The sequence below is a fragment of the Clinocottus analis genome, unplaced genomic scaffold (assembly GCF_023055335.1).
Source record: "Clinocottus analis isolate CAN_PGR_092001 unplaced genomic scaffold, fCliAna1.0.p SCAF_1, whole genome shotgun sequence".
Lineage (NCBI taxonomy): Eukaryota > Metazoa > Chordata > Actinopteri > Perciformes > Cottidae > Clinocottus > Clinocottus analis.
Window position 1 is genome coordinate 18,440,589 of NW_027175820.1, and position 25,123 is coordinate 18,465,711.

General features: G+C 42.3%; 1 protein-coding gene across 2 annotated transcripts in view; it reads left to right on the plus strand.

Annotated features, from left to right (window-relative positions):
• insyn1 (inhibitory synaptic factor 1) overlaps positions 1 to 8,872 on the plus strand; it is a 44,507-nt gene extending 35,635 nt beyond the window's left edge. For both annotated transcript variants that reach the window (XM_068601178.1, XM_068601258.1), the window contains exon 3: positions 7,557 to 8,872. In XM_068601178.1, coding sequence (XP_068457279.1) covers positions 7,557 to 8,384 — 828 coding nt within the window. In that variant the 3' untranslated portion in view covers positions 8,385 to 8,872. The remainder of the gene's footprint in view (positions 1 to 7,556) is intronic.
• The last annotated feature ends 16,251 nt before the right edge of the window (positions 8,873 to 25,123 follow it).

Below are 25,123 nucleotides of genomic sequence, written 5' to 3' on the forward strand. Positions count from 1 at the left end.
AGGCCTCTCAACACGGATAGAAGCAATGAAGGAGAACCTCAATAAATGATTAGCGCGCTCTGCCAGCACCAACGCATGCGGCATCTGCTGCCTTCCTGTTGCTGGAATACATCTTGCTCCCTCACCGATTGTACAACATACAACCTCTCCAGCATAAACCTTCCACATTTGCCATACAGCAGGAGGATGAGTTTGCCAAGTCTAATGACCTAAATTTGGCTAAGAAAGTGGTTGATTCGCCAGACCTCAAGGACTGCAGAAGCCCACCTCTCATAAAGCCCCGACGGGATAAATGCGGCCCATTATGCGGTAGAGTTTGTAATGACGCTTTTGATTAGTGAGTTGTCAGGAGATATTGGCCCTACGCTCATCACTGCGTTGTTTAGCACTTTAAGGCCTCCATAAAGATGACTTTTTTTTTTTTTAAAGATGAAAAAGCAGGGGGCATGTGCCTAATGAAGTCTCAGGCTTATAGCCCCTCTCATGACAGGATAATTACACCAAATGCTTCAAGCGAACACTTCAAAGGACACTTCATCCCTGTGCCAACACCATGCAACACAACTCACCAATCAAGATAGCCTGACCTAAATCAGGTCCCTGTGGCTTGTCTGTAATATCTCCCACCCACAGACCCACTGGACCTTTGTAGACTCAACTGAGTACAATCACGACCACTCTCAATGTATTTGAGAGTGGAGTTCAGTTTGCAGATAGAAATGTGTCTCTGCTGGGGGAACATTGACAAATGAGACTTGGAAATACGGTGGTCAGCTTGTGCAGGTGCATTAAGGCGATAGCTCAAGCAAAATCTCGTTTTATTTTTTACACACTTCTTGTTGTTAAGTGTGTTGTCTGCTCTGTCTTAAGCTAAAGGTCCTCTTGAAATCACAGGCGTTTCAATGGATTTCAGTGAAGTTCTGCTTAAAGAAAGAGAGCATCAACATATCTATGACTCTGCTGTCCGGCCACATGCTCAGTAAACACTCATCTTTTTTGACCACAAAGAATATTCTAGTCTTAATACTCTGCATCCGTTTACTTGACCTTGTTAAGATTATAAGGCAGGTTCCTCGGTCAGCGCGAGCCAGGCAGAGCACCCGCCTCCTGCTTCACAAAGCTGCCCTCAGCTTTCATGTAATGTGGCTCCAGCGTTCAAGCCAACAGTGCCGTGCACATATTGCACCACTCTGCATGTTGTTCACACACTGCTGAGTAATATTAAGTATGTAACGAGAAATCCAAAATGCTCCCAAAGTGCTGTTTCATCCAATAGTGTATAAGATGTCTCGAAGAGATTGCACACGTTTACGAGTCACTGGACAGTTTTTCCACTGAATCCAGTAAACACTTTCTTTCAGTGCAAGTCAGGATGATAAATTAGCTTCTGGGGGATAAGAAAAAAAATCATATCACCACATTGTGAGTGGCTTGCATGGTCCCCTCTTCACGTCTTGAGGGGAATTAAATTGAGAGGGAGTAAGCAGGGTAAGGAGTAAGAAGAAACTGCATAACTGCAGGAGATAACTGCATTAAAACAATGTTTGCAAACGTTTTACTTAAGAAACCAGCATGCAAGGCTATTTTGATAATTGCTGAGACTTCCTATCTGACATAAACCACTTTCAGCCGTGGAAGAGCTGCACAGGGGCAGGCTGGAAATCTATTGTGACATTTTGAGAGAGAATTAACACAAAGATGTGTTTGAATAGCTTCACTGAACACATTTTTTTGGAGTTTCTCATGAAAAAAAAAAAAGCAAAGCCATGCTAAACATTGGATGCTGCATAATTAACAAACAAGCACTGCAAACTTCCCTCCGTCTACTCTGAAAATGACTCCCAGAAGAACGGGTGGCACAGGAACAGATGGAGAGAGGCCACTTGAACACAGCGTAATGAAGCGATCCACAGAAAATTCACTCATACAGCGTGCATTTCAAATGAACCCAGTGAGGGTGTTATGTCTCATTTATTTTGGTAACCCACACCTGATATATATTTTTTACATATGTACAAACGGCATTGCTACAGATGCCCTATTTCACAGTTTTTTTTAATTATGTGTATTTGCTGATGAAGACTGGAATAAGATGGGAGAAAATTTGGACAATATGATACGATCATTAGAAACATGTCAAAGATGCACTTTTACACCGTTTATGCATACAAGACTCCACCTGTTTACGAGACAGCTAACAAACATCTTTTCACACCGAATGTCATCAACGCACATCAAACCGAGCTATTCCCATTAAACATATGTTTAAAGATCAACGGAGTGGTGAGAACATGTGGTAAATGTTCCCCTCCTAAGCACAGGCAATTTCATGCCCACATTTTCCCACATCTTCTGATTTTGACCTCAGCCTGTAAACATTAAACGATAGTGGTGGAATAAGTTATTCCGGTACTTATATTTCTATTCCAGAACATTCGCAATTAGCATTGACAGAGGACAGGCGCTCACTTGGGGGAGAGAAACGAGTACCCACTCATGATAAATAAATCAGGATACCAGGTGGAGCTGATCATTAGAGAGGACTCTTGTGATGACAGTGGACTATGGATCGTATTTCCCAAATTGCTCCTCCGCCTGAGAAGAGGATCTTCAGAGATTTTGCACATTACTGTCACTCTGTGTAAGCTGATCCTCGCCTGTCTTTTCCATCCTTGTAGCTTTCTGTCACAGACAAGGCTCCACGTGACCTCTTTTTACTCTGACCCTCAAATGCCCAGCCCAATCTTCTCAGACAGGTGTGGAGGTACTGTAATGAAGCCTCGCCTGATGCTGCCGAGGCTACCTCTCTTCAAGCACCTCAGAGAGCTCTGAAATGACTTGCTGTTGATCAGGTGCAGTGACCAGTTGACTCATGGCTGCCGGCTAATGGTGTGCAGTGAGGAAGACGACGAAGAAGAAGTGTACCAATACCACTTATTGCTCGGTATGGACTGTGTGAACAAGATCAGAAGTGATTCGTTTAGTGCAGTCCAGCTTTTAAAATGGATAAACCCGATTCTAAAACATTATTGGGAAAAAAAAAACGTGTTTATTGCTATAATTTGCCAGCTTATAACTTACACACAGAATCATAGATATTGCTATATTCATCATTATAGTTTTTAGTAGCTGCCACTAAACACCACTTACTGTAAGGAAAGTTAGTTAAGTTGTCAGCGGATGCATTGAGAGGAAATTAAAGACGAAAGATAAACTCAAAGCCGCAGCACTTATATCCACTGTTACACTATACACTTCTGCTTAACTGTGTTGCAAATGGAGTCTTTTCAGTCACAAGGATGTGCCATCGCTGCATCATAAACTTTGTAGAGTGGTAGAGCCATAAAGTCTGCGGGGGATACACAGCCTAACTCCAGAGGTTTATCACGGCTTCAAGCTGCATGTCCTGAATTTTAAAGGAAATTTGAAGGAAAGTCAAATATTACTTTCCGATGTCTATTGTCATCGAGTCTGTAACCAATAGGCCTTCGTTTCAGACATTGTTAGAAGGTCTTTTAACTGTTAAAAAGATAGTCTGTCAGAACATGCGACATGTTTGTTGTCACACGGGTGTTTTCAATTACTTTGCACAGGGATGATGGAGTACACATGTTTTTCGCATAGAAAATGAGCATTGGGCTTTTTGTTTACTCGTGCAGTGTTTGATTAATGTTTTGACTTTTGAATGGTCTGTTGCTTCAAAGTGGCAGTATAGGACCAACCAAAGGAAAATATCAATATAATATCAAAAGTAATGTGTCCACGTGTTCCTCTGTAAAAAAAAAAAAAAAAAAGTCAATGTTAAGTCACATTATTACTTTTGCCATCTATTTTGATTTTCATAATGCGTGTTCTATTTTAAACCTATTGTGCGCATTATTAATGACTGCTTCCTGATGTGTTCATTCATCCTTTGTGCCAAAGCGATCTGCTCCTCTAACTCTCTCCATAGCTCCTTCATCACACATTCTCTGACTGGAAGAAAAAGCAGAGACTAGTGTTCATTGTTCCTGCGAAGAGCATTTGCTGCATTGTGACCTAGAAAGATTCGGCAGAACCCTTCAATCAGAGACACTTATCAATCTAAATGAGCCCACACACCGCGGGCAGGGGTCAGGCTAACCACTGAAATGAAAAAAGCAGGGTCGTGATCCACTTCAGAGAAACAACAGCAACATCCAGGTGAAGTTCTGCAACGAGATACATTATTCTGACCATTCCTTTAGCCCAGGGGGTCAAACTCATTTTAGTCAAGGGGCCACATGCTGCCCATTTTGATCTCAAGTGGGCCAGACTCGTAAAATCACAGCATAATAGCACATACCTGACAACTATTTCTCCATGTTTAAACTATCGGTGAAGGTTTTTGGATGATAAACTGTATTTTAAGGTCTTTCAACAAAAAAATAGAAACATAAAGACCAAAAATTCAGACATCAGCTTGCTGCTTATTTGCCTGGGCTCTCCTCTGCAGATTCCCTCAGTTTGTGACGCCACTTTGATGACGTGATCCATTTTTAACGACTCGCAACACAATGCCTCGCGGTGAAAAATACAGTGAAATGTCCAAAAACGTTATCCTCCACTTGCAGCTTGTACTTTCTCCCTGAATTTCGTCACAATCAGCGCTGGAGCACCGTCTGTAGCCCCACTGAGACAGCACGGGTCCAGTCCACTGTGACCCGGTCCAGCACTTCTACGAGAGCGCTAAAAATGTAATTCACTGTAGTGATGTCTGTCATGGGGATCAACTCAAGGAACTCCTCGGTGACCGCCAAAATCTCATCAACACCACGAATGAATATCGCCAATTGAGCAATATCTGTTGTAATATCAGAACGTCCATCTATTGTCGCTGTGGCTCAGTGGTTAGCATTCCCGTCTTTCAGTCAGATGAGTGGTAGTTTTAGCCCTGGCTCTGCTAGTTTTATTTTATTTTTTTCCGGTGGGCTGGACTTGACCCCCCTGGCGGGCTGAATCTGGCCCGCGGGCCGTATGTTTGACACCCCTGCTTTTGGCGTCACTTTAAAAAGTCCCAATACAGTGTGTTTTAATTGTTCTGTACAAATATGAATCAGTTATATTTAAAATAGCGTTGTTCTCATTGCAATGTGAGCTTGTATTGGCGTTATGGTAAGCTTGTGAAATACATTGAGCAGATCTTTTTTTTTTGTTGTATTTGATCATGTTTAGTCCCTGAACACTCGCTTAAGTTTTCAGTCTCCTCTGGGCCTGAACAACATCTTTCATAAACAACTCCATGAGAAATAATTCAAGGATAAGAGGATTCATACAGCACAATTCCCTCCGGGCAGTCTGCCAATAGAGAAGCACGGTCCAGGTACTTATGACGTTTACGATGCCACGACTGGCAGATCCGCAGAGGAGCTCATTGACAGATGAGCTCATGCAATTCATGTTGACGTATACAGCCAGATATGAATGCGTGTGGTTTGACCCAGTAGCATAAAATATCTTGAGAAAAAGGATTCAAAAGCGGCGTACAATGTAGCAGTGAGGAGAATAGCGGCATGTAGTCATCCGCCACAGTTTCTATCACTTACCTTCGTAGCTGCTGATGTAAGTCAGCGTTTTATTTTTAGTTTGAAATTCAAGGGTAGAGTGAGCAAATTTAATTTCACAATTTAAATCATCTTGAGATATTTGTACAAGATCATCAAGCTCATGGATGTCAGTTGCCATGTTTGCAGTGGAGATCGTCTGTGATTTTAGTGAAGTGAGCACATCATCAGTGTGTCTTTGTATTAACATTCTGATCGCTTTTTTTTTTTATTTCTACAAACAAAGTTAAGACTTTGTGTTGCCAATAGCACTGCGCTGCTTTGTAATCATGAGAGCCAAAAATACTGAAAATAATTACAGAGGCATATAAATAAAAAGCAATATGTTCCACAAATCTCAAAGGTCAAACTAAACTCTCTCTGGCTTTTCAACTGTAATTATGTTGCAAACTCATATGTGTAGGTTACTTTCGAAAATAACATTCAGGGAGTTTAAAGCACTGGGCTTGATTGCCGAATTGTTTGGGGAACCGCATGATTTACAAGCTGCATGGACGATGAGTGATTTCATTTGACAAACGATTGTTGTGGAGGGCAGAACATGCTGATTAAAGGCGCTAAAATGTCAAGTGTGGCGGTCCTGGATGTTTTGGTGTTGTCAGCAAACCAGTGTGATTTCAGATGAAGTGCTTTCTATTCATTAAACACTTACCGCTGTGGCTGCTGATGGTAGAAGCATTGAAGTTCATTCCGAGTTAATGAATTAAAGGCTTTTACGGGACACATTTCTCTGCAGTTGGTGACATTTTTACTTGGTTTTGTTGGACATGGGCGTTACAATAGCGCTGCAAATCTAAATATACATCAATGTACAAGCATGGAAAGCACTGGGTTAAGTGGTTGTGCCATATGGCTATGAGCGTGCGTTCATTGTATTCATCCTGGAAGCTGTAATGCAACATCAAGGCAAAATAAATCATCCGCCGGACTGAGGCTGGACGGCTTTCACCGTTCATCTAAGAGGCTTCTTCAGTTCTTCTCTCTCTCTCTAGAGCTGAAGAAGCCTCTTAGATGAGGACTGACACAGCTTCACTCCTAAAACCTCATTCCAGTAGATATCTAATTTTGTCTTGACGTAGCATGAAGCTAATTTACAACATCTGTCCACAGGAGGCCTTGGAGGAAATAAAAAACAATTTTTAAACCACGAACCAAAACAATTAAGGATTTATGGATGAAACATATTGTAACGGCAGGCTGAAAAGGCAAACAGATCTATTAGCAGCTGTGAATAAATCTTAGCTTTTGTTAAACCTGCCTGTGGGGGGGAAATCAGTGGGATGTCAAGCATCTGGAAATTGCATGTAATGTAGTATCCGGTAAACTGTCACAGAGATTTATAATAAAGTGTGTTTCATATTAGTAATTTTGTTTTTTTTTCACACTTTTGTCAACTTTTGTCATTACAATGAGTCTATTTACATACTGCATGTGTGAAAAGTAAAATAACTTTGCATTTTGCATTTGTAATGCTTCTGAAAGAACCACAATATGAGTAATATTGAACCCCATGTGAATATTAAAAGGACCCTGGGGAGTTTTCTTGTACAAACCAAAACACATTGTGTGTATCCTTGAGGTCTAACAAACGTGCCGAGTGCATTTCCTTCTTCATAAAATATTTGCACAGCCATTTTTTTCAAGAAATATCTTAAATCCTGCACGTCAACCAGCATGCAGTCTTCTTTTTTCAAACCTCAGCGGGAGCACTGCTGCATTTCTTGCGGTTTGACTGCCACCTGTTGATCAGTGAAATAGTGTGACACCATAGTTATTTAGATATTTCATTCCAGACCAAAAGTGGTGGACCACTTTACCAACAGACTAACAATGCCATCTATAGAACCAGGCCGCTAAAAATGAATATAAAGAGAAATATCTGGATCTGAAATGAAATCTCTGTCTGACCTAAAATGTGTTTCTCTGCAAAATCTCATCAGTTTCCTCACTCGTGCTCTCCTTTTGCTATTGCAGGTGGTGGGTCAGATCGATAAACTAACGTCCGACTTTGACTTTGACCTGGAGCCGGATGACTGGACGGTGGCCACAGCCAGCAGCACGTCCAGCAGCGAGCGAGGCTTGGGAGAGGCCTTCAGGCTGGATTTCCTCAATGCGGACGTGCTTTCTGATAGCTGGGAGTTCTGCGGCTACCTGGAGGCTGCCGGCGCCACCGCTCGCATACCATGCGAGCAACCGGGAGATCCGCAAGCGGAGCTGGGACGTGAGACCATCCCCACCCAGACGCAGACCCCCACCCCGCCCCCCTCCACTGCCTCCGTCTACTCCCAGATGAACGGCGGGCTGCCCATCCCCAATGGGCCCCGCATTGTTACGCCAGATTCCTCCAGCGAGGAGGCCAGCAGCTCCACACACAGCCACAAGACTTCTCGTACCTCCGGCACAAGAGAAAGAGTCCGCTTCAGTGACAAAATTCTTTACCACGCTTTGTGCTGCGATGATGACGAGGAGGAGGAGGAGGAGGAGGAGGAGGAGCAAGAGGAAGACAAGAGTGGTTGTGCTACACCAGATAGCGATAGTGAAGCCGGTCTCCCGTCGAGCTCAGTGACCCCCAAACGTTCTTCCTCTGAGCACTCACTCCTCCATAACTGTCTGGACCCCTCCTATGTCTCCTCGCCAATGAAGGCGACGAAGGGAGCCCACACACTACCCAGGAAAGGTCTCTTAAACCCTGGCTGCCGCAAAAAACTGTTAAGAAATAGCAGCACACAAACTGTCTCTGACAAGAGCACCCAAACTGTACTGCCCTATATTCCAACCAAACAGAAAACAAAGGACCACTGAGAAAGAAAGCTCTAAGTTTATCATAACTCTCATGAAGAGGACTGTGCATTATTTAATATTAAATACATAGCTCATAGATTAATACACAAATAAATTAATTACTAAATAAATAAATGATATATGGGAAATCACTCGACTACCTAAAGTTATTCTGAGGCTCAGGGAAAACACGTAAAATGAAGCAAAGCAGATCATTAGGATGAAACGTTCTGGCGGACCAAAAGGTTAGTGCCTGTTCTAATGTTAAAAGATACACTGAAGAGATTCCCTGTGTGTAATCATTTGAAACAATGACGGAGATTATAAAAGCAAACGTTTTTACAAGAACATTTAAAGTGTTCGAAATTGGAAGAGAAGTATGGAGAGGTCCTTTCCCCTCGTACAACAGTAGAAGTCACAAAAAAAGAAAAGAAAATGCTTGTTCCTATACTGTGGATACAAAACGCTGCACATTCTGTACTCTGAATCTGTATAAACATTGTCTTTTTCATGTTCCAGTTATTTCCAATGTCAAAAGGGTTTGTTGCTTTCAGAGGGATAATGTATCCAGACGCACATGTCAAGCCTCTTCCTCTCTTTGATGTCAACAAACACGTTTGAGCGAAGAGCCACAACACAACATCATTTACCTGCCCTTGATTTTAGAAACCACGCCGATGCGATCTTCTTCTTGGTCTGCTGCAGAAACACACGAGTGGCAGACGGAAAAACACACACAAAGTAATCTGAGAACGTGCGGTCCGCTAAAGTGACATTTCCATTTTTGTTATTTTCGTCTTGTCTGGCGGTGATGTCATTAGACCCGGGATCGGGGGGCTTAATGGCAGTCTACAAAAAGGAGCTAAAGGTTTTGTCTCTCCATTCAGTTGCCCAGTGGGGAATTGAACTCAGCAGAGCAGCGTTTTATTCACAGGGCTGACGCCAATAGCCATTCCTGATCAATATGTTAGAGGGAGGTTGCAGTGAGAGGTCTCTCTGCTGAGCATGCATGCCACTCTCCTGGGCTCTATGAACAAAAACTCACAGTCAGACCTATTAACGAACACTGAGTCAAACAAAAATTAGTACTGTGGCCCTAAAGAACTGACATTTCAAAAATAAATGTGTCCAGGAGTGAAAGCTTATGGTGGAAAGTGAGAGTGTTCCTGTTCAAAAGGATCTTTTTTTCTTCTTTTTTTTCCACCACCGAGCAATAATCTACCCTGGGGGACGGCTTTGTGAGCTTGCCCGGCATCACTTACCTAATGTTTTGTTATCAAGTTTGAAAAGAAGAAAAAAAAGTAAAAATGTCAGTCATAAAGAGGTAACTCCTTGCTGCTCCTGTGAAACTGACCTTTGTGCCTCTGAACACATAACGGGGCTCCGGCTCACTTTTCCAGTAGCATATGATGTGGTCGCACCCGTTTTCCTTACAGCATGGTATTGATCAGAGGTGGAACTTAACTAAATACATTTACTGAAGTACTGTTCTGAAGCACAATTTTGCACACTGCTACTTTCTACTCCACGACATTTCCGAGGGCTCTATTTCACTTTTGACTTCGTTATATTTATTTATATGTGAAATACAATGCATTTTTATACAGTGAATTAAAACAGCCTAAAGTTTAAATAAAACAATTCAAGAAAAAGTGCTAAAGCTCTACTGCAGCCATTTTCAAAAATGCATCTTACATGTTACTGCATCAATAATAATAATAATCTAATATTATGTATAATGCATCAACTAAAGAACAAAATGACGAAGAAAGTTTTCTTGATTATATACTTGCATACTTTTTTCTTTAATGCACGACTTGTTTTTTTCATATTGTGGTATTAGCACTTTTACTTCAGTAAAATATCTTAATTCCTTCCACCACCAGCGACACTGGCTCAGTCGTTGTCCCTCCTTCCCCACCAGCCTCCTAAAAAACACAAGTAAGGTGTTTTTTAGTCAGACGTGCACCTATAAATAAAGGCAACTTTTTACAATATGAGGGCGCAGAGCGAGTGGAGGCGCATCGTCACGAGGGAGCATTTTTCCCGCCAGCGCGGGGTTGTGACGACCTTCCCTGAGCACTCGCAGCTGCTAAACAGTCACTCAACTTTTGAAACTTTGGTGGGGATGAAATAGGCAGCGGATACAATGACGAATGACATCATCATGTTCTTGCATGAAGGAGATCAAGTCACAGGAAGTGTTGAGTGGGAAACTCTTTTGGTCGCTGTCCGGAGCTTTGCCCATCGTGGAATTATCGTTCCACAGGAGGCAGAGAGTCTCATTCCCGCACATACTTAACGAGTATATTTAATGCTTCCATGTGTTATAAGGGGGTTTTGTAAATTGGTTTTCACACTGCTGCACGTAGTTAAACACACCGTGAAATTATCTTATCTTTGTATGGAGTAGAAAAAAAAAGAAAGAAAAAAGCGAAAGAAAGCCATCTTGTTTTGACCTTTAAATCAGATTTTTTTGTGTGCTGTTGAAACTACTTTCAAGCTGATATTTTCAATACATCATTACATTTTCACATGTGGATGAGACAGTTTCAGTCTGCAGAAATGTTCGAACTGATCAAAGCAAAAATATTGGACTCAAAAAACACAACTCGAGATGAAGTATAAATTAAAATATCATGCGAACCACAGAAATGTGCAATGCAAATAGTAGGAGAGATTTTACAATTCAGGCAAATTGTAATACGGGCGAAAATTGTGGAGAATGAGGCGTGAATTAGGCCACGTTAATATTCCACACATTTACAACCCAGTGACCAAGTGATGCTACCAACGCTGGTATTTCTGTGTCCCTCTGGTTCCGTCATGGTTCGGGATGAACCCAGTCTCCTACAAGGGGCAACTGCAACCCCGTATATTATTAGGTACTCTGGAGAAGCACATCCATAACAGCCCACCTCTTTGTGTATGTGTGTGTGTGTTCATGTAGAACAGTTATTGCATAGTGGACTACTTAAGGGAATTACAGCTATGCTGTTTAGGCAGCATCATGCCTCGAGAGTCCGATATCAGCGAAGCAGAGTGAGCACTTTTACACCGGGCAGCTTGGTAGAAGCCGCGCGAGCAGCCGCAGGCCTGAAGCTGATGTGATACACATGCATATACCAGAAGTCATTTGGTGATTTCTTTTCTTTTTCATTCTTTTGGAACGTTTTTCCTGTTGCCTCGCTCTGGCTCAGTTATTCCCAAGCACCTGTGAAGAAAGAGGCACTGAAGAGAGATCAATGGCTCACTCCCTAAAGCATTGGCTGCCATTTCCCTGCTAGATTGGGGACCACCAGGTCATCACAGCCATTAGCATAAACAAACAAAGCTATGCCGCCACACAGGCAAAGCATCAATTACAGGAAAACAAACTAAGCCCTTATTGTGATGCCTATACACCCGCCAGACATTACAATGTGAGGGGGATTACATTTTTCCAATCTAAAGATTGTATAAGTCATATGAGCGATGAAATCACCTCTTCAAATATAGAGCTGTTTGGCACTGCCGCAGAATACATTATCATTGGGGGACAGATTTGAGATATTTGGACAAAACATTAGCAACGTCTCGTTTGCCAACAGGTCCATTATTCATCTTTAATAGGGCAGAGCTTTGTCCTCAGTTCTCTGTAGGACAAGGATGGGAGGCATCCAAAGGTTATGAAAACCTGAGCACACCCACGCCAAATCATCTGCTGAGCCGGAAGATCATTTTGTGATGCCGCTGCATACAGAACAGATGTGCGTTTGTGTCCGCTTGAAGATGCACGTGTCTCTCGTCTATAAATCTGCTGTCTTTTGCCGCCTGCACCTTATGTCAGGAGATAAGTGATGCTTCCTGAATTACACATCGCCTCATTTTTCATATTTCCGTGTCACGGCAATTAATGGAGATCAATACAAATAGCTGCCGCACGTCCCCCCCTGGAAATCATTTGGCCAGGCGTGTCCATAAGACAACATTAAACAAAAACTCCTCTGGATGGCTGCAAAATGAGTCATGCCATCTATGTTTTGACATCAGCGGTCGGCATGTATTAGTTCACATCCGTGATCAATCCACTAATCACGGCCAGTGGGACACCCTCTGCTGAGTGACTGACAAAAAGTGTGGCGCAAAACCACTAAAAGGTGATTATGTCACTAACGCACAGATTTATACGCCCCCCCCCCCCCCCCGCCCTCCTCCGCCCCAGCCCGTTCCATTCACACACTTCATATATAATTACCACACTTCACTCTCACTGCCCCTTGACCCCGTCAGTGTGCAGAGGAAAACAGATGACAGATCTCTGTTTTCTCTGCTGATTGGTAAGGGTCCATGAAGCGGAGAGCTCAATGCAGCCTCACTGATTACTATGGATTTGCTAACGGCCGGGGCTACCTAAGGTTGATTTGTTTCATCTTTGTGCCATTTATATCCTGCTGCTACTACAACAAACTAGTTCTATTCCATCGCCTTCCTCCTCCTCACCACACATTGCTTTCCATTCATGATATCGCTGGTCGGCCTCTGCACATCTTCCACTGAGCTCATGAAGAGAAAAGATGACAATGTCATGCCTGTGTTCAAAGTTTTGTGTCATTAAGCAGAAATGTACAGCCCCCAGATCACCGCTGGAGGAGCTCACCGCTCCCGGTGAGACAAGGTCAGCCGCAGCCGAACAATGTGGATGGTTGGCAGAGAGTTACGTGGCATGCCGCGCGCCTCGTGTAGAGGACATCGACGTCTTTATGCACACGCAGACACCGGTCACATATCGGCCACAGACTCCAGAACGCATTTGGGGCCCGGCCAATCCGAGACCGACTCCCAGCACCTGAGGGATGGCCGGACAAGGCCACGTCAACTATCAGTCACCATTTGATTTTGCCGGGGGTGTGATTAATGAAGGGCCAGCAACAGCCTCAGATAAGATTAGACCTTCACAGGTGATGAAGGACAGGGCCTGTGGCTGCGAGTCGGGGGATGGGCGGTTCTTTGGAAAAAAAAAAAAAACACCGCCTTCCAATGACTTGGCACACAGTAATTAAAGTTAATGAGAATCCTGTCACTTTCACATACAGCGTGGCATTGTGATTGAACAGTGTGTCAAGCAAAACAAAGAAAGGTAATAGGAGGCAATAATTATTCTATGATAGGTTAAAGAGATGGCGACCATACGGCCTCGTGATTAAATATAACTACCAAATAATTTTTAGTGTTTGTACTCGATCTTGGTTGGCGAAACCTGTATTGGTGCTAAACTTGACAATTTATTACTTTCCTCGGCCTTTAATTGGGCAAACTGTCCTTCTGCCACCGAGGTGAAACTAACTGTTCAAATGTATTGGCTAATACTAACTGACGCAGCGGCAAATGTAGTCCTTCATTTCTGGTAAGCTTAAAAGCACATTTAAGAACAATCACCCTTCAACAGTGACGGAGAAGTTTGTCAACTTACAACTGCTGCGTCCAGTGAAAAGGGAACGATCCAACGGATAGATGTCATTACAGGATGCAGTTCACTTGAGGAATAAATTAATCAACACACCCAGGCCAAAGAGAGAAAGTTACCATTTTCATCACATTACCCGACTGACAATTGAAATATCGCCCCACGTGAGCTTGAAATTGTGGCACGAGCCAGCACAACCAAGGACATTTCTGAGTGAAAAAGAGACAGAAATGATTGCAGGGGAAATGCCACATGTCCTCGAATTGAACCACCATAGAAATGTAACCTTGTTGCATACCACACTAAATTGCACACAAACGATGTGTGTAATGACATGCTCAACTGAGCAAGGAATACATCAGGAGACAATTGAATCAGCCCAGAAAAATACACAATTACACGAAACATCACTGACTCAGGCTGCAGGAATGGGTGAAAATATATCCCAGAGTTTCTGCTTGGTTGTGAAAGTAGAGAGACAACTGAAGAATGCCGCTGTTCAACGAATGTGTATTGAAAAGTGGACCGCGGTATGTAAATATTAAGTGCAGCGCTTTGCGTGTACATCTCATTCTGACAATACATAGTAGCAGTCAAAGAAGAGCCCAGCAACGGTCTGTTTCCAGACAGCTCAGGTTTGGCAGCCTGTCATTTCCATGGCATTCTCAGGTAAAGGCCAAGGAGGCAGGGAATAGCTGACGGTTTAGAAAGACCAACAAATAAGAGTTAAACGATAAGACAGGTACAATGTACAAGGCGGGTCCCCAAGTAGCCCTTCTTTCACCCCTTCTCTCTCTCTCTCCCCCTCCCACCTCCCAATGCACTCGTCTCTTCTGGCTGTAATGAGCTCCCCACTCTGAGGTCTTCATCAAATGCAGAGCAATTCACTAGGGCCAAGGACAGGTAAGAGTCATCCTTCTGAGGCCCCACTATGAAACAGAAGGGGGGTGGAGGGGGGCGGGGTAAGGTGGAGTTCTGTTATGGCGCAACGCTGAATGATTAATTGTACCATGGATTGGTTCCCGTCTTCAGATATTCTGTCAAAAATCTGACTGGGCTCTTCGATTGGAATAATCACTTTTGTATATAACTTGCAATTAGTCAATATTTTTTTGGGGGTGGTTCGACAGCTTCCTCAGTATTTTGACAGTACAGTGGGTCACCAAACGGATAAGGGGTGCATGGATCTTATGTTACGCCGCTGGCTGTGCATTTCCAATACGTTATAGTAGTGATTTTTCTCAAATGACTGCAATTAGTCAAATGTCAGGCTCAGTTTGATCTCTTACGGGGGCTTGCTGACAAAAGTACTTCAGAGGTATGACAAAAGATTAATAGCTATGGGATTTCATGAAGTCAGGTGCTTGAAAGAAACAGCAGGAATAAACACAGATTAATTAAAACTTCAGTGCTTTCCCTTAAGTTTAGTCCATATTTAGGCACAGAGGCAGAACAAAATCCGTCAACAGACTCCGGCATTGATCGAGCCCACATACACGCCACTGTATAGTCACAGCTGACAACTACTCTCATCGTGTCAGTTGAATTCATTTATTTTTCGACCAAAATATAATTCTCTGGGGATCATGAAGATGAAAGACGGAAAACAAATCACATCTGAAAAAACATTGATTTGTATATCGCCTGTCATGCAAAGTTTCAGCCCAAATATCCTTCACAAAGCAAGGTTTAAAACAATGTCAGGTGAACTATATCTAGACATTTAGAACACATGATGAACTGCAAACGGGGTTGTGTTTAAATCCAGAGTCACACAGGGGTCAAACATAATTTACATATTTTTGGTCGAGTGCTGTCGGCTCATCATTTGTATTGTGTGGAGTACAGCGGTTGTTTTCGGATTGGGTGGGATGTGGGGCCTGAAACTGGCGTGCATGAATTAATTTTCACAAAAACAGACCTAATTTGAAGGGGATCTGAGCACAAATGGGACCCAATTTGAACGGGCCCAAGGATTAATGCATTTAGGTCCAAATTGTGGTCGACCCGAACAGACCTCAACATAGAAAGAAAACCAAAAGCAGCAGCACATGATGTGCCATCAATTCAATTCCATGAGATTCAATGTAATGCAAAATTGAAAGTCTATTTACACTTACTGAATCCGCAATAAAACATTCTACAGCCAACTAGGTAAAAGTATATAATACATCTATTTACAATTCATATCTGTAAATCAAATGCTAACATGTTATTGTCATGGAATAGCATACATTTTGTACATAGGCTATGGATTTCATAAAATATCTTCTACTATGGTGATGATTTACCACGCGATCAATGTTAGTCGTCGATGTAAAAATTACGAGACTGGTGACCTGTGAAGATCTCTTGCGTGTCATATTGATAATTTGCAACATATTTGGTCTCAGACTAAATTATAGGTGTCCTTCACATCCAATTAAAATGCAAAGTCCAAATATTTTTTAATCATTAAAATCTGCTCTCTTTTTTTTTTATTGCTCCAAATAACACACATGATTATTCCTCTAAAGGTATTGAGCAGGAGTCAGTGAGGGATATAGTGTGAGTTGGCCAGATGCCAAGTTTCGAGACAAACAAACCTCAAAGGTTTTTCTTTGCAATTGATCCTAAAGCTTCAAACGGCCTGCAATGTAGCTTGGATAAAAAGCAATCAGGCTGCAGTTTTAAGTTATGGCATCTTGGCCTTGTCCAAGTGGTCAATCAATGTTCTTTTTTGCTTGTGTCCTCAGTGCATCAGCATGGGCTATAAAGCCTAGAAAGCACAGCCATTAAATGGCTGCATGGGCCCTTTGCTAGCCTGGTGTCTGGCAATCTGGCAGCGGTTTCTGGCACCCTCGGTGTCGGACCAGGACTTTAAGAGCATGTAAAGTGTAAATCTCCCAGCTGACAGGCTGATCTCTGGCTCCAGACCGGATTTACCACCTTGCACAGAGCTACACGAAGCCTGCTGTTGAAACATGCATATGACAAGGAAGAAATGTTAGACATTATGGAAATCCTTTCACAGATATTAACAACAGCGACAACTCACAATACTTCAGTCTATAAAATCTGTATGAGGAAGATATTCCATGAAGACGAAAAATTTAGTCTGAATTACTGTGCAATTTAAAGTGGGAAAATGACCTTAGCAGTGAGCTATCAGACTCTGAAGTGACATTTGGCTGTTGTGTGGAGATATTTTTCACCTCCCAAATTGGTATTTTGGGGACTTATGATGCAGCAAAGTAGGCAGAGATGTGCCGAAAGAGGTACAGTATGCTCAACGGGCAATCGACTGCAATTTCGCTGTTGAGCATGACCTTTTGTGTTGAGCGCAATTTCCAAAACTATGGGCATATGCTAGATTGCATAATTGTTTTATATTTTAGTAAAACTGTTTAAACTGCGTGTGTCAAATTTGCTGTGCATCGTCACATTGTAGTGCAATTAACCCAAACCGGTGAAATTGTTGACTAAATCACGCATAACCATCTTCAAATCCCCCATTTCTGTGTTCTTGTGCAATGCCTTTAGAAACCTGAATGGGTTTTAAAAGAGACACACTATCTGCTCGTGGCAGCATATTCTGGGGCAAAATATTTAAGATTGAGCTGCCATATATTTTTACCTCCAAAACCCAATTTTCACAACTGCACGTCCAATGCCAATGTACAGTGCTTATGTTTAGCAAGGCAGGAAAAAAAGGATGTAGGGGTGTTGGGTGGGTGTGATTGAGTCTTACTTTTACCGGAGAGACCATAATTACATACACACACACACATACACACACACACACACACACACTTTTGTTGGGCAGTCGAGGCGTGGACCAACACACAATCTGCAGCCATGCTTTTGGCATCTGTCAGGGGCGTTTTCTTTCCAGACAACCTGGTATCACTGCCGTTTGTGATTGTTTTTTTTTTTTTTAAATTACTATTTCACATATTTGTCATTTGTGTCTAAACGGACAGCCAGAGGGACACGGAGGGACACACAAAGAGCAGAATGGAAGAATTGCTTGTGGATCATTGCAGAGCAGTAGCTTCAAACAGACCCTGTGATCAGCGCTCGGTGATAGAATCATCCAATACGGCTTCCAGCAATGGCCAAAAAAAATCAGAACTGCACTGCAATGAGCACCGAGTATTTTATAAAAAGGTACATTCGATGGCACGTTGCACTCCCTATATGACTTTTTTTTTTACACTGTGGTCCAATATTGCACACAACAGAGTGTGGTAAACGGTACAAGCCACATTCGACAGAGAGGTGCGTATCAGCAGGACAGATGATAACAGTTAGAAACAGGTAAGCCAACCTTTCAATCATTGAATGTGTTGGATTCAGGCAATAAGCTCCTTCCTTCCGCTTCTTTTCTAAAAGCAGTGAGTGATATGACACGCTGATAGGAGTCGAAAAGATCCTCCAAGAGGTAGCTGCTATTCCTGTCTTGTTCTTCAATGTGCATAAAGGACAACGGGGACATTAATACTTGTCAAATGTAGGTGTTCCTAATAATGTGTGCATTTCTCTTAAGTGTGCCAGTAGCCAGAGTCACACCAGATATTAGTCACACCTCTGCTTTTCCTGCATTGACAAGTCAAAATGTGTGCCATGAAAAAAGCCCATCGCTCACATTTGGCTTCAGTACATTTCACTGAACACAAAAAGCAGGTAAATCATTACCGAGCAACCCAAACGCACAGACGGCGTCCCAATCCCCAAACATTGGAACGTAGCACGTTGAATTAGGTTTTTCTGTCAACTCGATCATATAAAGTACACTTTGAATGTGGGCTGTGTAGACATTTTGGAAAATGGGGCACTGAATATGGATTTAATGTATTTACAATATGAGACGATTAGAACAAAAATGTTACCACTCCATAATTACTAATTTTACACAGCATTACATGAATTTACACCACAAGTGATTTATTGTGGTGATATTGTTGCATGATGTCATGTTTGCCACAGCCGTAGGCCTATTTGTCTTGCAATTAAAATTACAATGCTCCAGGCACTGCTGGGGAAACTGTCAGATAACAAGTGTAGTTGCTGCTTAGGTTTCACTCACTTTTAATGAGGGGCAGACACATTACTCACAGTGTGATACATGCACAATAGACTTTGTTTTGATCCTCTTTCTCACACACACACACACACACACACACACATCCCGACATGCTTCAGTGTTGCCATGGTTGCCAAATGCACATCACCGATAACTAGATATCCGTTTAGTCAGTTTCTTTGACAGAAATCTTTTTGGGGCGAAAAAGCAGCGCATTTATAAGTTTTGATTAGCGCTACGGCTGCATATGTTACATTGTCAGGCATGTGATCGGGCTACGAGTGACAGCTGGCCGATGGTCAGACCATTTGAGTCATGTGGGAACAGAATATAAAGCAAAGACGGGTGTTACAGATATTAACTGGAGACTAAAATAACATGTAGCCGCTTTTGTATTCGCCTTCAAATAACCTGAGTCCAGAACAAGAATTAAGCAAACAACTGTGTAAAGTGAAATACTAATAAAATGTGCACCTCTATTTTTAAAATCCGAGGCCAAAGATACGATCCAAAGAATTTACATTTTCCTGCCAAGTTCAGTTAGCGATAATGACCTAATCAAGCGTGTGAACAGGTTATCACACAGAGATGGCACGCTGTAGCAAGAATCCAAATTTCGCTCAGAAATGAGCAAAGTCACGACGTCAAATTGGACTCGGTGAGTAAAGTGGACGGGGGGATGGGGGGGGGGGTTCCTCCACTTTACTCACCCCATTTCTCTCACCTTTGCTCGGACTTTGAACTCTACGTTCATTTAATCTCAACTACACAACCGTAAACTTTCCTGACTGCACCTTGCACAACTGTGACACTAGGGGGGAGAAAATCTGTCCTAGAACAAAGATATATAAACACCTGGTAAAGTACTCAAAACCCAGACGACACACACACACATGCACACACACACACACACACACACACACACACACAAGAAGTGAAAACCATACCAGTGTAACCGTCATGCTGGAAAATATATCTGTTGATAGTCATTTGTAGCTGAAATCCACACGGCAGATGAGTAATAGTCAAACGGACTTAGTTCAATTTAAATTAGGCTTTTCTTGTAAACTCGATCATATAAAGTACACTTTGGATGTGGTAGTACAACCGTAACCGTAATAACCAATAAAGATCATCTGCGACTCAATATTTTTTAAATTGAAATAGAACACCGCTTGTAGGAGGGTTTCACAGACATTTTAAGGTTGGGAAAGGATGTGTGAACTTGTTTTACCTTTTAGCATTTGGTATGCAGTGTAAATGTCATTGACTGATGGAAGTGTTACTGAAGGGATGAAGTTAGATAGCATTGGTATTGTCAACCAAATTGGTGAACCCGGACAAACCGAATCAACACTCGGAAGCTGAATACAGAATTGACTTTCCCCAAGCACAGTGTATGTGCCATTTTAAGTGTTTCCCTACTATTTACCATACAGATGGATATTAATAAAGACATATTTATTAAAAACTGTTGTGGATTTCACCTTTAAAGGTCATGTTTTTCGAAGGAAAAGTTGTGCAGTCATAAATCCTTTTCCCCCCCGAAGCTTCCATTTTCCCACTCTGCCTTCCTTTTTCTAGAGGCAGCTGCTCACGTACTTATTCATTCATTCATCCACCCAAAAAGAGGTAGTGAGGTGAGAAAAGGAGATCCCCTTTCTCAGGCCATTACCAACTATTTCCCCGAGGTGCAAACCCCATCACACAGTGTTTTTTAGAGACTGTGAGAAAGAGACTTGGCAGGGTAGAAGAATACATTTCTGCTTAATTAATCCCATTCCTTACTTTAGGTATTAAAAGGCAATGGTCTGTTTAACAACTTTCGGCGACACTAAACGGGTAATTAGTCACAGCCTAATCATTTTTCATACATTTTATGGGTATGTCCAGGGCGGGGTGTGCTCCCTGGAGGGTCATCCCTGTAGCCATCTCACTTATTCCACGCCCTCTTCACAGCTCCCTACCCCCACACAAGATTAAGCCATGTTCCTTTTTTTCTCAGCAAGTTTGTCATCAAACGTGTCACGCTCCGTGGTCAGATACTCACACCTCAGAAGCCAGATCCAACCACCTGCTTCTGATAGCATTGGACAGAAACCTTCCTCAGTGTTGGGCAGCTAGAGGCGGTGTGTGTGTGTGTGTGTGTGTGTGTGTGTGTAGAAACCAATTTCTCCAATATGAAGAGGGGGTGAAAAAAAAACCTGAATGGCAGTGAGAGCCTGGGCACAATCAACTATGGCACACTGGCTTGCAGCTTGTGCCAGCTGTTGCCGGCAGCCAATCCCGAAGCTGAATGCAGCATTTGTGACATTTATTCAAATGCTTCGGAAATTAGAATCACTTAAATGGTGAGAGTCGCCCACTGCCCAGGTGTAAATATGATTTCAATAATGCTTTCTGTTCTCTAAATACACACAGCTGCTTAGACACACAGCCAGGATTCGGAATTCAAAACGTGGTGCAGGACATAATTCATTTTTTTCCGAGAGAATATAGATTAAAATAGCTTTTATCTTGGCTTGGTAAAAAGCTTTAACCGCCCACAGAAGCAGAGGCTGAAGACAAAATCAGTTAAACAAAAGTGCACATCCTTACAGCCAACCCCAACGTTGGTTTTGAGAATTAAGATCAGCTGAGTACTCTATATTCCAGCGACATATCTACATGCGACCGGCAAACTGGACCGAGAAAGATGAGGTTTAGTGATATTGCGGTTATGTAAATGTAACGGATGGTGGTGTTAGACTCCTGCTCGATCCACCATGAATACATGTACGTGCCTCAGTGTTGCAAGGAGGAGGCCGTTTCTTTGTACTGTGATGAAAATGTTCTTTCTGAAAGGCAAAACAGCAACAATTAGAGATCGTTTGAATTCCATTGAAATTCATTTTTTTTGTAACTTTTGAAAAGAGGAGAGACAATCACAGAGATGAGGAGCGCCGTATCTCATGTGTGTGTGTGAGAGAGGGAGAGAGAGAGAGAGAGAGAGAGAGAGAGAGAGAGAGAGAGAGAGAGAGAGACAGAGAGAGAGAGGGAGAGAGAGAGAGAGAGAGAGAGAGAGAGAGAGAGGTGAACTACACGCATTGTTTCTGTAAGTTACTACAAACAATAATAATTTGAATGTTTCAAACTATTCGGTACAGCCGTAGTTATGGAAGTGATTTGGATTTGTGATAATACAGATAAGATATATTAAACGGAACACAATGTCGTGATATTGTCCCAGTAAACACACAAACGTTTAAAAGGGAGCTGTTGTTTAAATCAGACACATTGATATCAAATAGATGTTCTCTCAATGTTCAGATCTTCCGAATAGACGTATAAACATTGACTCACGTAACTTTAAGTGTATTGCTTGTAAAACGCTTCCAGGTTCCATTATCCACCCGGCCGGTGTATGGATTAATGACCCGTTATGGCGATCTTGGGTAACCGCAATCAGACCATACGATGCCAGATCGCCCAAAACGACAACCAGCTGCGAGACTCCAGGGCTTCAACCCTCAACCCTCCATTGGACAGCTTGGGTGTAGCGTGTGGAATCCGCCTCTGGGGAGTAGTGGTCAGCATATATGACTTTTTTTTTTTTTTTCAATTTTCATCAGCATTTTATTGTAAATAACGAAACCGCCCGAGATCATTTCAACCAGGCCATTTTGTCATGCTAACAACTGCGACAAAAATCAATCAGCCTCCCCCTGCAGCCTGTGCTATTAACCCCTAAAACGTCGAGGTCATATCTGAGCGGATCTCACTGCACAGTCTCATGCATCAAGCAGGGTACGCCCCTCCCCCAAGCGCATGTCACTGGCGCTAATGTCACATTGCTACGTGCCATCTGGAGTGACTGCAGCAGTCACACAAATATTGTTCATTCTTCACAGCTCTATTTCACACCATCAGCAATTTTCCAACAGCAAGCATTTCAATTTTTCCACAGCTCTCTACGTGACATTTGTCTGCAAATCAGTGGCCACGGAGCAATGTGCGGCAGCGAAAAGCAACAAGTAGCGTTACCACGAAGCATCTATCGCTCTCCACTCGCCATTAACCTTTAAACAACCAATAGACCTTTTCCCACAGCAGGCATTTTGACCCGCGGGGACAGCACAGCTGTGATAACATCAACGTAACATTAAGGTATGTCCCGTTGGAGAGCCAAGTGTCATAAATGTTGTGTTCTGTGTGTTTACAACACGGGTGGCATTAACACATGTGGGGTCAGAGCAAGGTAGTTTCTGGATTATTAACCGTTTGAGAGAAAATAAATAAATAAAGGCAACGTTACATGACAGTCACTGTAATTGCATTCAAAACATTATGCGACAAATCATCGTCCACAAAGGGAAAATTGCAACATCGTGACTGTTGAAAGGAGGAGCAGGTGAAGAGTAACGTGAGGTAGGTATATGGCAATTATGCAAAAGGTGCTCATCTCCAACGGCAGAGAAGAAGAAATCAATACTCTGGTTGGACACTGATCTTCACACCGCTGGACAGTGATGTAAAATCTAGACAGGTGTCTCCTTATGACCATAGAATATTAATGGACAGATTGTACATTGTATTTAAAAAAGATATGAGCCTACACATGGGGGATGCTTCAAAAAAGACAGAGTCCAGAAAGAGAACCTGAAGGAAAGGCTGATCCTCCACGAACAAAGCAGCCCATTCCTTCACGTGTTGTGTTCATTACTGTCCACTTTTAACACTTTGGAAATGTTGATGCGGTAGAATCCTTGAGGTGCAGATAAGTGGATTTGCAGCGCTAGCCGCAGCTGAAGCACGTAGACTGCCTCAGAAAGACAGGCCAGCACATCTGCGGGTTCTGAGACTGATTAACAGCCTCATTAATAGGCTGTAATGATTGCCTCGCGATAAACAAGGCCAAAGTGCGTGACTCTAAAACAGCTGTTAATCAACTAATGCACTTTTTAATCCTTGACAATAGCTCCATGTCAATCCGACGTCATTGCACATGCTCCAGGGCTGCAGTTGCATGTGCACACCGCAGAGAGGGAAATAAATAAACACACTCCTTTTTTTGTAATGAAGGAAAATGGCTGTGTTAATATGGATTTCTATGGCCCAGATTCATAAGTTACAGTTGTGGCTACATTGAAGATTTGTTTATTTTCATCTTAACTTGTAATTTGATTTCGAAAGCAGGGCCTCAAAATATACATGCTGCTTTATGGCTGAATACAATAAGTTGGCTGACGCAGATGCAGAAAAGGCTCAAGTATGAGGATTATTTCGCAAAAGAAAGTGTATTTCCTGCTACTAGATCTTGGAGAAGACCCTGGATTTCAAATTCAAAATGTCTCTGAAGTGAAGTGAGAATGTAACGTGTTTTTTTTTTTTTTTCATCCCATGCGATTTGTTTGATCGCAGCAGGGACCAAATGCATTTATTATTAATGGTTTTGGAAAAATGTCAGTCTGTTTATTGCTTTACAAGGCTCCTGTGTTGTTGTTAATCCTCTTGCCTTTAATTAACATAACAAAATTATTAATGTCTCCTTTTTATCTTTATTATCGTGTATTAAATCCCTTTAGCAGCCGAGAAGCATGCCTAATCACGAGGAAATGGGTTGTGATATTTCAGCTTGTTTTCCAACTTGCAGCTGCAGTTAAATAAACTGAACTGGGGCTCATATTCAGCAAACGTCTTAGTCGAAAAAATTAGTCCTAACTCACCCAAAATGATCACAATGACATATATTTGTTTTGACCTTTTTTTTTCTTCAGGATTTCAGACCGCTGCAGCGTTCCCATCAGGTTCATCAACGTTCATCAGAAGAGCTTGAGAGCAGGCACAGGCCGGGTGATCCGGAAACATGTTCTTTTTCAACATTAATAAAGCGTGTGGTGATTAATTCTGTCCAGAATATTTGCACCGTCAATCTAATTATAACAAAAAAATGTATCCTGAATTATGATATGTTTCAAAACATGTGTTCATGGCAATTCTTGGCTGTAGCAAACCAGCAAAAACTATCATCACACAGATATTAAAGAGCTGCACTGCCCTATAACTAATTGTGATTTCAGCTATTAAACATAAACCCTTATGATGTTTTCATTTTCTTGTGTGAAACTAACTTCTTATAATCGAGGTCATCATTTTTCCTCCGTCCAATTGATTTCAAATCAGCTTTAGGTCAGTTTGTTATAGAATAAGACATCATTCTTTGCATGGTATTGTCACACTGCAGTGGAAGAAATTTCGCTAAAAGTCTTT